The sequence below is a fragment of the Callorhinus ursinus genome, unplaced genomic scaffold (genome assembly GCF_003265705.2).
Source record: "Callorhinus ursinus isolate GAN/ISIS: 27379988/994484 unplaced genomic scaffold, GSC_fseal_2.0 scaffold1, whole genome shotgun sequence".
In the NCBI taxonomy this organism is placed as follows: Eukaryota; Metazoa; Chordata; class Mammalia; order Carnivora; family Otariidae; genus Callorhinus; species Callorhinus ursinus.
Window position 1 is genome coordinate 125,107,501 of NW_027397063.1, and position 12,285 is coordinate 125,119,785.

At 37.1% G+C, this 12,285-nt stretch overlaps 1 protein-coding gene across 1 annotated transcript in view; it reads left to right on the forward strand.

The window, feature by feature from the left end:
* Positions 1 to 12,285, forward strand: part of KCNH8 (potassium voltage-gated channel subfamily H member 8) — a 365,063-nt gene that overhangs the window by 235,970 nt on the left and 116,808 nt on the right. The window contains exon 6 of the mRNA XM_025870524.2: positions 9,858 to 10,015. Within this exon, the coding sequence (XP_025726309.1) occupies positions 9,858 to 10,015 (158 nt within the window). The remainder of the gene's footprint in view (positions 1 to 9,857; positions 10,016 to 12,285) is intronic.

Genomic DNA, 12,285 nt, shown 5'->3' on the forward strand with positions numbered 1-12,285 from the left:
TGCAATGATGTGGATGGAGCTAGAATGTATTATGCTATGCGAAATAAGTCAGAGAAGGACAAATATCATATCATCTGACTCGTATGTGGAATTTAAGAAACAAAACAGATGAACATATGGGGCAAGCTGGAGGAGAGAGGGAAAAAAAAAACATAAGAGTCTCTTAAAGACAGAACAAACCGAGGGTTGATGAAGGGAGGTGGGTGGGGGGATGGGTAGATGGATGATGGGTATTAAAGAGGGCAGTTGTTGTGATGAGCACTGGATGTTATATGTAAGTGATGAACCACTGAATTCTAACCCTGAAACCAATATTTCACTGTGTGTTGACTAAGTAGAATTTAAATAAAAATTTGAAGAAATAAAAAACAAAATAAGAAAACAGAAGTTTTAAAGATGCTGAATAATTTTATATATAGCAATCTATAGTCAAATACTACATATTATCTTCTTATGACTCTAAAAAGTACCTAAATTTCAAAAGTTAGTTCATAGATCTCACCAGAAGAATTCCCTTCCTAAACTGCAAGAAGGTGAAGAATTATAATAAAAAATGCTTTGTGGTTGTATACAGGCAGACTCTAAGTATAAATGCCAGCTTTCCCATTTTCTAATTGGGTAACCATGGGCTAATTAATTCTGAGCCTGTACTCTATCACTAAATGAACATGAGACCTAATTCATAGTGACCATGTAAGGATCAAAATAGGTAATATAGGGACACCTGGGTGGCTCAGTTGGTTAAGCGACTGCCTTCGGCTCAGGTCATGATCCTGGAGTCCCGGGATCGAGTCCCACATCGGGCTCCCTGCTCAGCAGGGAGTCTGCTTCTCCCTCTAACCCTCTTCCCTCTCGTGCTCTCTATCTCTCATTCTCTCTCTCTCAAATAAATAAATAAAATTTAAAAAAAATAGGTAATATATATAAAGCACTTAAGGGGCACCTGGGTGGCTCAGTCGTTAAGCGTCTGCCTTCAGCTTAGGTCATGATTCCCAGGGTCCTGGGATCAAGTCCCGCATCGGGCTCCCTGCTCGGTAGGAAGTCTGCTTCTCCCTTTCCCATTCCCCCTGCTTGTGTTCCCTCTCTCGCTGTGTCTCTCTCTGTCAAATAAATAAATAAAATCTTTTAAAAAAGCATTGAAATCAAACCCTATCAGGTAGGAAGACTTTTAAAAATGCTATCTGTTATTATGTTCATTGTTTTTATAATTTTATTGTCGTATTAGCACTATATATTATGTGCATCAGATCTATAAAGTAACAATAAAAGTAATAGTATTAATTTCTTAGGCAACTTTAGGTAAGTCATTCATTGTCCCTGTTTCTCAGTTTTGAATCCTACAGAATGGTAGTAGTACTACTACTAGTAATATTACTAATACTGCTAACGACAGTAGCAGCTAATGCTGCTCAATGGTTTATAACCCAAGAAGTGTGATTCTGGATACTCACTGTTAGCCACTCTGCTCTATAGCCTTTTAGGAATACGTATTTGTCAGGATGGGCTGTGGTAACCTCAAAATCTCAGTGGGATATAACACAAAATGGTTTATGTCTCCCTCACGCTATGTGTCCACTGTGGGTCAGCTGTGAGTTCTGTCCACTGTCGTCAGTCAGAAACCTAGGCTGACAGAGACTCCATCTTGCCACATGTTCCCATGATCATCAAGGCAGGGAGAAGAAAATGTGAGGAATTGCACACTAGCTCTCAAAATTTTGCCCAGAGTGTTTCAGGCTGCTTTTGCTTTCATAATTTTAGCCTAAGTGAGACACACAATCTCTTCAGGTGGTGGGGAAATATAATCATAAAATATAATCATATCAGGAGGTAGAGAGCCAGGAATTCTTGGTAAACAGCAATAAAGACTGCCATAAATACTAAGGGTACTGTTTTCCTCAAATATGAAAATGATCATGAAAGTCCTAATTAAAATGTAATAACCATAAAAGACCTTATTATTGAATCTCAAATTTTTCTCTCTAATGAGGATATATATGTTGGATTTCACTTTGGGGCAAACATTAATTGTATCAATACATTTTTTAATCTATCTCAGTTTTCATCAATTCTAAGTTTTATTACTTGAATAAGCAATATGTACTTCATATGAAATTAATAGACTTCAGCGTTTAAGGTTTTTAAAAAATTTCATGACTGGATATTTATAGATATGACAGTCCTTATATTTTCTATTGTACTTAAATTTGGAAAATTTACCACCTGTTAAGTATAACTATAGACAGAGTAAGCATGCCAGAGGGATTTCTATAATTAAGTGGCATATGCATGAATCTTGGTCTTAAAGTAGGTTTGTGTTTAATCATCAAATTATTATTAAAAATGATCTGGTAATTCTAAAGTTCAATATCTAATTTAGAGCTATGTATTACTGAAACAAAGTTGAATAATTTATTGGGACCCCAAATTGGTAGTTTTTACACTTATCAACGTGCATGTTATGCAGAAGTCTTTTTACATGTTAACTTACACAATAAAATGAAAACAATGTACAAATTCAATATAATAAAATAATTAGTTTATAGACAGTAAGTGGGGGGTTTAATAGAGATACATTGGGAGTATGTGCTATCTCTCTTGACTTGGCAGCATATTCACAGATGGGGCTTACTTACGCACCAAAAGGTGGAATGATATCGGATTATAAAATCAAGAGTCTGTGGCTATGAGACAAGGCATCCTTTTTTGCACGTTTTGTCCATTCTTTAAGTGCCCTGGGCCCTGCATGGGGCAAAGAGCACAACAGGTCCTCAGTAGGGTAATTTTTATGGTGCTTAAGTGTCGACCTCAGAGAGTCGGGGACCTGGGGCGGCGAAGGAACTGAGAAAAAGAGACGACAGTAGAGCGAGGCACAGGGGACCCCGAGCTAACAGCCCGAGGCGCCGAGGTTTATTTTCCCCTTCTACAGCAGGGGCGTAGTAAGGCACATTCCTCCATGTATACAGGATTAGTCAGGCACGTAAGAATCTTTAAAACAGAATAAAGGAACAGAGGGGAGTGCCCAGTGTGCTGTTTACAGCTGGCTTCCTATCTACTAAACATCTGCTGCTGCTACTTTAGAACTGACCACACAGGTCCCAAGGGCATTTCACTCTGATCCTTTCGGGTTATTTTTAACCCTGCAATCTCGAGTGTTCTCAGAGATCTCGGAGTCTGAGCGAACATGCACCAGTGGTTGTTGTGGCGTTCTGTTTCCCACACTCCAGGATGTTGCAAAGCTGAAAGGGATAGCTATACTTTAGACCTTTCGATAAAGAATGTGAGCTGTCTGTATAAAAAACGGGTGGAGATTTAAGCTGGCAAAAGTTTACTTCAAATTATAGTGACGTTTAGGTCCCTTCCCTACTAGGTGTGTCCATGTGATGTTGATATCGAAGGTCAAAACCAACGTATGGGTCCACCATGATAACACAGGCCACACTGGTACAAAACAGAAGTCAATACCGGCATCAATCATGTACCTTGATGTACCTGCTTGCCGCCTTCTTCAGGCGATTGTTCTTAAATGCTGTTTCTGAGCCTGCTGCCTTTTCTTTATCATAGAGCTCTCATTTAAAGTAGGCAAGAGGAACAAATGCTGACAAGATGAGCAAGGATGGAGTGGTATGAAAATCTCATCCACTAACATGGACAATCAATTACATTCTTAGGATTGTTAGTCCCTCAAACTTCTTCATTAATTAGCTCTCGGTTATTCAATTTCCCACACCTTTAGCTCAATTTGCTGTGACATCATACTGTGTTCAGAGTGCCTCATCAGCAATGAAAAAAGACTTGGTATCTTTAGAATATGAGTCAGCAGCTGGTTTAATTAAATATCCTTCCACCCACGCTGTACTACATTGATTAATTTTTAAAGAAATGGCTAAATGAAGATATTAATTATTTGTATGTGATGCATACGCTCGCATGAACACCGTTATATTTTAATTTACTTCTTAACAAGTAAGCCAGTATGATTTTTAAATTATTTCCCAACTGGCTTACATACTAATAAAGAAGAAAATCTATTAATTTGTGCCATATCAAATTCACCCTTTTTTCTTTTACTTTCTAATTATATAGTTCTCAAAGAAATCAAACTAGAAAAAAAATGGTTTTAACCTTCCTGCTTTTTAGTCCACATATATAGCTGTTTAGTGTGGGAGTGAAATGAAATATTTATTTTTGGAGGTCTTAACAATATGAAAACAGAACATGTACACAGTTAGCTCTCTATTATTTGTCTTCATTTGAATCATGTTTATGTAAAACTGAAATACAACAAGGCAAATTGATTATCCTGAAAATAATTAAGTGCTATCTGAATCATCAGAAAATTTAATTATATTTTGCCTTATTTTGGTAGTATATATTATGACCAACTTTTTGGAAATTCTATAAACCACATGGAGTAGATATGATGATTCTCTATTGCCCAGCTTATTTACTCATTACACATGATACCAGCACCGTGTGTTACAAGGTATTATTTATGTACATACAAGCACATAAGACAGCAAGGTTCTGAGGCAGTAAATTCTTATAAATTAATTTGTTACTGTTTTTAGAATACTTTTCCTAGTTCAAACTGTGTGTGTGTGTGTGTGTGTGTGTGTGTGGACAATTGTGCATGTTGATGATAAACAGAATTAATGAGAAAGATTACACAAATTTGGATAATAATAAGTATGCTTTCTTTTTTCTATTTTTTAAATTTTATTATGTTATGTTAATCACCATACATTACATCATTAGCTTTTGATGTAGTGTTCCATGATTCATTGTTTGCTTGTAACACCCAGTGCTCCATTCAATACGTGCCCTCTTTAATACCCATCACCGGGCTAACCCATTCCCCCACCCACCTCCCCTCTAGAACCTTCAGTTTGTTTCTCAGAGTCCATAGTCTCCCATGGTAGTATGCTTTCATGTATTTTCCAACATATGGGAAGAAACTTTATACTTATGCTTTCCGGATGTCTCAAAATAGAAACCATACTGTTGCCTTTCAGGTAGGCTGTGGACTGCCTGGAGGAGACCACATTCTTCCTGTAACTTTTGGATGAGTCACTGATTTAATTGCCAAAGTTACACAGCCTTTAGAGGAAGTGAGACAAGCACAGGGGGAGGAGCAGCTGAAGCCAACCTTTGCCAAGCTCCACTTTGCTGCTGTGATTCTCTTAGGAGGGACACCAGCTCTGGAAGGAAGGCTCTTTTCTTCCTCATCAGAATCTTTTTTTATTCTATGCTTCCCTCATTCTTAGAGAAATTGCATAGCCATCTCTGCTCTCCTATTTAAGGGGATGTTTATAAGCATTGTGTTCCCTTGGTTCTTGAACACCGATACCACATTCTGATCAGTGGAGAGAAAACAGAGTATTCCCTGTTGTCCCTAGAGAGAATCAAAGACAGTTCATTACCTTACACTCAATTCTGTGACTCCTATGTCACTTCTATGACATTCTTTTACCTGGGTGGTGCTGATGCTGTGTCTGACCCAAGGGCTATATGATCACAAATGCATTTCCCTGCACCAACCTATTGTTATTCCCTCTAAAATATATTGGGAAGTGTGGTAATCTTGAAGATAATGGAAAGAAAAAGGGATCAAGTATCAATAGATGCCCTGTGCTCTGTTGCTTACTCTCTTCATGGCTTTAAACAAGGTTCTTAAATCTCCTGAGTCATAAAATAGTACACCTGAGCGAGCTGGTATTGTCACACAAATGCATGAATGTGAGAAAGTTTTTGTAAATCACAATACACCAGAATTATGTCTATTTTTATGCATATGACAAAAGTAGGTTTCTTAGAAATGAGCTTTCCAAAAATAATACTAATCATGGAATAAACCTACGGTTTTGCACAACAATAAGACCATTATCCTGGAAATCTTAGAATATGATATATATGTAGTTTTTTTCTCCCTGAAAATAAGTCTAAAATATTCATGTATTTCAAAAATAGATTTGTATCCATAGATATAAAAATAATCACTTTTATATTCTTTAACTATTATCACTATTTGTGTATAAAAGTCTTATAATTACTTCTTTTTAAAAAACCTGAAATTAACATATCTTCTGTTCGCCCAATTAACTCAAATGAGTAACAAATTATTTTTTTTAAAAGCTTTCTAAACTGATATTCTGTAATGACTCATCCAAGAAAATGTCTTTTCTATTCAGAAGATCTGCACCTCTTTTATTTTTTAGTCAAACACATAATTTACTACACAGCTTTAAAAATGTTTGCTGCATCAATCAACCAAAGGCCAGTCATTTTATTCATTCCTCCATTCATGGGAGTGCCCCAGGAATGTGGATGGTGGCAGGGGATTTTCTGTGAAATTTCTAGAACGGGTGATCAGTTAGTAAATATGCAAGGAATTTGTCCCTCCAATCTTTTTCTTTTCCTTTTTTTTTTCAAATCTTTATTTAAATTCTAGTTAGTTAACATATTGTGTAATATTGGTTTCAGGAGGAGAATTTAGTGACTCTGTCCCTCCAGTCTTACTTGCAGACTTACGGAATTGGATTCTCTCCCTCCAATCTTATAATGAATTTGCCTGTGTTATGGAAACCACAGATCACCGGAAGGGTTTGGTAAATAACTCTGGATTTCTCACTCATAAGATGAAAACCTAAATGCCTAGGGGCACCTGGATGGCTCAGTTGGTTAAGCGTCTGCCTTTGGCTCAGGTCATGATCCCAGTGTCCTGGGATCGAGCCCCACGTCGGGCTCCCTGCTCCGCGGGAAGCCTGCTTCTCCCTCTCCCTCTCCCCCTCCCCCTGCTTGTGTTCCCTCTCTCGCTGTCTCTCTCTGTGTGTCAAATAAATAAATAAAATCTAAAAAAAAAAAAGAATACCTAAATGCCTAATCTGAGCTTTCTTTTGGACAGCAGGAAGTTGAAATCCCTGCTTTATTTCAACAGCTGATGGCCTGACCCATTAAATTGGCTTCCTGATAAGGAAATACATGAACCCAGAAAGTTAAGAGAAAAAATGGGAAGTTCACATGCTACCATAACAGCCTGGTGGCCTTCCACTGTGTTCTGTTCCTTCTCGGTGGCCATGATGCTTTGCTATTTTGCCGTGATAACACTTTTAGTTTGCAGCAAAAATCACCTTGGGATTGTTTTCATCTTTTGTGAATGGTTTAGCCACTGCTTCTTCATTTCAGATTCTCAATATTAGCAATAGAACTATTTCAATATTTTTTATTTTTTTGACAAAAATGTGACTTTTATTTTTTTTAAAGATTTTATTTATTTATTTATTTGAAAGAGAGAATGAGAGAGAGAGAGAGAGAGAGAGAGAGCATGGGGGGGAGGGTCAGAGGGAGAAGCAGACTCCCCGCTGAGCAGGGAGCCCGACGCGGGACTCGATCCCGGGACTCCAGGATCATGACCTGAGCCAAAGGCAGTCACTTAACCAACTGAGCCACCCAGGCGCCCAAAAATGTGACTTTTAATAATGAACCAACTTAAAAAGTTGGTTCATTCACCGTAGACTAGAAAAGTTTATTGTTTTTTTTTTTTTTAAGTCCTCTAGAACTTGCTTCCAGACTTGGGAGGTGACTGGCCTCTGTGAAGGTACCAAAAGCCAAAGTGCTGAATTGCAAATTAGGAGACTTGGATTTGGGTCTTGCTCTTTGACTAACTAGCTGAGGAGTTTAATCCTATGCTTCAGTTTCATTGTTTGTGTGACCCTGGACAAGTCACTTCAGTTCCTTTGCACCTCAGTTTCCTCATCTGTAAAAGAGTATAATAAAACTGTCTACCTCTTAGCATCGTTGTAAGGAGTCCATGAGATTATGACTATACAGCACCCAGAAGAGTACCAGGCTCATGCTAACTGCATGTGTGTTATCTATAATAATGTAATAGTAATCTGTCTTGTCATAGTTCCTATGTTGTATTCATTTTTCTAGTGCTGCAGAGCCAATTGCCACAAACTTGGCAACTTAAAACAACTATTATCTCAGTTTCTATAGGTCGGATAGGTCTGGCCTAGTGGGATGCTCTGCTCAGAGCCTCACAAGGCTGAAATCCAGGTGCCAACTAAGGTGTGTTTCTTTCTGGAGCCTAAGATCCTCCTGCAAACTCATGTGGCTGTTGTAAGAATGCATTTCCTCAGGATAGAAGTCCCCATTTCATGCTAGATGTCAGTAAGGGGCCACTCTCAGCAACTGGAGACTGCCTGCCCTTCCCTGCCACGTGGCCCTTTCCATATTGTGGCCGTTGCTTTCTTCCAGGCCAGGAAGAATGTGTCTCACTGGCTTCCAATCCCTTACCACCAGCTGAAGAAAACTTGCTTGGACAGGGCTTACCTGATCAAGTCAGGCCACCTAGGTGACTCTCCCATTAGCCATATCCTACAACATGATCATGGCATGATATCTTATCATGCTCACAGGCTCCACCCCCACTTAAGGGGAGGAGATCATATGAGAGTGAGGGTCATCTTTGAATTCTGTGTACCACAAGTGTGAACATGAAGTGAAAAGTAAAAATGACATGCCAAGTGCACATTATTGTATGTCTTATCACTGCCATCATCATCATGATCATGATACCAAATTTTTATCCTCTCACAACCCTATTCTGCTAATTTTCAAAGGTTTAAATTAACTGTAAAGAGTATTCCAATTCATTCAAAAACCATGTAACTCAGAGCTTTGCATTTGCTTCGTAACTCCCTCAATTCCTATTCTCTTTGACTGGCGTATTTACTTTCCACATTCACTCCCAAGAACAAAGTTCCATGGAGAAGTATGTTCTATTGAATTCACTAGTCCATAAAATACTCATCCATTATCCCCCTTACATGTATGAAGCAATCCTGAAATTCCCTATGGCCTGGTTGTGCTCAACTCTAAAACAAACTAAGGAAAAGGTAATCTTTTCCAGTGCTTTAATAATATTTAACCCAGGGACTAGTGTAACAGACTCCGAGATGTTTATTCATAGATAGCAGGAGTGAGCCTAAGATGATCTTTGTGGTTCTGGCTGTCATTTGACCAGCACTGAGGAGGGCCTCATATATTGTAAAAAAAACTCAATAAATAATAAAATATAAAATAAAATATAACAAAAGAATGATGTAGGGAAATGATTACATCATCCGTGAAAATGGAATGGGGAAACTTAACCTAGAAATCCAAACAAGAATCCTCTGGTATTTTGTTAATATAAGTGCCTTTAGGGCAGAGATGAATTCTGTCCCTGCAGTGATTAATAAAACTTAGCTCATGAAATAAAGTAGAATTTTATTAAAAAAAAATACAGAGTAGAAATTCTATCTGTGCTCAAAATCATCTTTGCCACTGTTGACATTATGATCGTGAATGTGTTACTTTTCCTCATTAAGACTTAGTTTTTGCCTCTTTAACATGGAGGTAATACTGTCTCCTTAAGACCATGTTCTGAGGATTAAGTGAAATAACCTATGCTAAGTTCTTAGGGCAATGCCTAGTTCACAGTGAGCATTTAGTAACTGATGACTATTGTTGTTATTGCTATTTTTATTCGTTTTAATTATGCTAACGTGTGGCCCAATGTCTGGAATGTATTAAGTGCTCAGAGAATATTACTTTCTTCACCCTTCTTCAATACTTGTTTGTTGAATTGAGCTGGATCTGTCAAGAAGAGTATTTCAGGTATTATCAGTCTGAAATACACTAAGAGGTTACTGTTTGTCTGATTTTATTTAATTTTATGCAATTTTCTTCCTCCCCCTTCCTCCCTCCCTGTCTGCATGCCTGCCTACCTCCATCCTTCCTTCTTTCCTTGTCTTTCCTCCTTTTCTTCTCTCTGTTCCTTCCTTCTCTTTCTCTTATCTTTTTTTCTCAAGCAGATATTATTTTAAATTTCCGAACAACCTATGTTAGCAAGTCTGGCCAAGTTATCTTTGAAGCAAGATCAATTTGCATCCACTACGTCACAACCTGGTTCATCATTGATTTAATCGCTGCCCTGCCTTTTGATCTCCTGTATGCTTTCAACGTCACAGTGGTGAGTAAAGAGGACTCTTCCACATGACCTTGAAGGTTATTTTTAACCCTGTGTTTATTTTCCACATGTTCAGGTTTTAAGTGTTTGTGACAATTTATGCATCCAGGACTTTGTGCCCTCCTGAATAAAGACACCAAAGTGGCCAATGGTACGGAGGCCACAGATTGTCCACTTGAGGAAGTTAGTTCCTTTTGAAATTTGCATTACCTGTTTGAGTTATTTAAATACATTTGTATTACTTAAGCAGATATTTGCCTCCAAAGTTCAGCAGAGAGTTTAAGATTTCTTCCAGTTTTATGACTTTTATTCTCTACCCCTTGAGTATTTCATTATTCACCAGCAAAACAAACAAAAGACCAATCAAGACACAGAAAAATACCGAAATTAAAATAAAAGAATGCAACCACTTCTTAGAAGTTCTTGTAAAAATGTTGGGTGGGGCAGAAGCCTAAATGACACAGTGACCATGAGCTTGAGAGCTCTGTTGGATTTTTAACTTTTCTCTAGGATTGTAACTTCTCCACTTTCTTCATGGAAAGCTTTTATAAAACCTTATGCCTCCTCATGCAAAGCAAATATGTCCACTTGTGGTAGTAGCTATTTTTACTATTAAACAATTGTTCTTAAAAGCATGAAGTGCTCCCTTATACACAGAGAGACTTTTAGGGAGGTATAATAGCAGTTTGGGGTCAGTAATGCAATTTGCTGCGAGAGGAACCAATTAGAGCAGGCAAAAGTTGATTAAACATTAGTTGAAATTAAACGTATTTCTTACTCAGTCAACAACCCCTTGAAATTCTCTATCAAGAATTTAAAAGCATAGTTTTCAATATTAAAGTGATCAGTATTTTTCAAATACAGTCCTTATTGACTTCAGAATGAAGATTGAACTGTAATTCTGACAATTTAGTACAGATTTGTGCATTTGTTAATTACCTATATAATAGTATTTTTCTTTTCTTTTTCTTTCTATTTTTTTTTAAGATGGAAATTTGAGAGTGTCAACATCTTTAAGAGGTTTATAAATCAACCGAAAGGAAACCTCTGGGGAAAAATTTAGTATATAATCTCAATCAGTGCCACATTGAATTGTTATCCAAACTCCTTAAAGGGCTTTTTAAAATTGAATTTGAGTAGATAAGTGTAATATAATGAAAGCATAATGACTTAAAACAAGGCTTTTGCAAGACTGCAACAAAAAAAATTCAAAAGAAATAAATAATTCACAAAATGCTAAGAAAGATTTTCCACATTCTCTTGGAGAATTGTTAAATAAATGGTGTTCAATAGACTGTGCTCTAAATTAACTTACTGCTTTGCTACTAAATACTAATAACATCTTTTTATGTTCCATTTCTCTTTGGGCACTGAACAAATAGAATTATTTAAAATATATGTTATATAATTATTTATAAAATATATACAATTTTAAGATACATAATATGTTTATATATCATTAACATCCTCATTGCCTAAAATTAACACAAAGGATTTTTGAAAAAGTCTAATTCTCATATTTTGATGAATTTTAAATACTTGTACACTTTTACTGCATTCTTGCTCCCTTTCCTCATTCTGTCTTGTGAAATCTGGCATGAACATTTTATAAAGAATGCAAGTTATAGATCAACATCTATGTTAGAAAGAAAGAAAAAGAGGAAGAAATAAAGGAATCTCTTTTCTCAGTGATAATTTTTCTGCTTCTCACAGGAGTGAGCATATGATCATTAACAAATCGGTGCATAAATTTGCTATGCCCCCAAATAAATTAGGCAAGATGAAATATTCTATTTGAACAGAAAGTCTTGTATAATGATTTCCTGGGGAGTAAATTATATTTACTCCCCAGGAAAACATAAGTTATGAGGAAAAGTTTATACATTATGCTATTTTTATACTGCACAGACTTACAAAAAAAGGGGGGTGGAAAAAACAGATAAATAAGCAAGCACAGATGTTGGCTTTCCAGATTTAAAATACGTCTAGTTAGGGGCGCCTGGGTGGCTCAGTCGTTAAGCATCTGCCTTCCGCTCAGGTCATGATCCCAGGGTCCTGGTATCGAGCCCCACATTGGGCTTCCTGCTCAGCAGGAAGCCTGCTTCTCCCTCTCTAGCTCCCCCTGCTTGTGTTCCCTCTCTCACTGTGTCCCTCTCTGTCAAATAAATAAATAAAATCTTTTACAAAATAAAATAAATAAATAAAATACATCCAGTTAGTGCATCTCTGTAGATGACATTCAAAAACACATTACAACCATCAAAAACGTATTG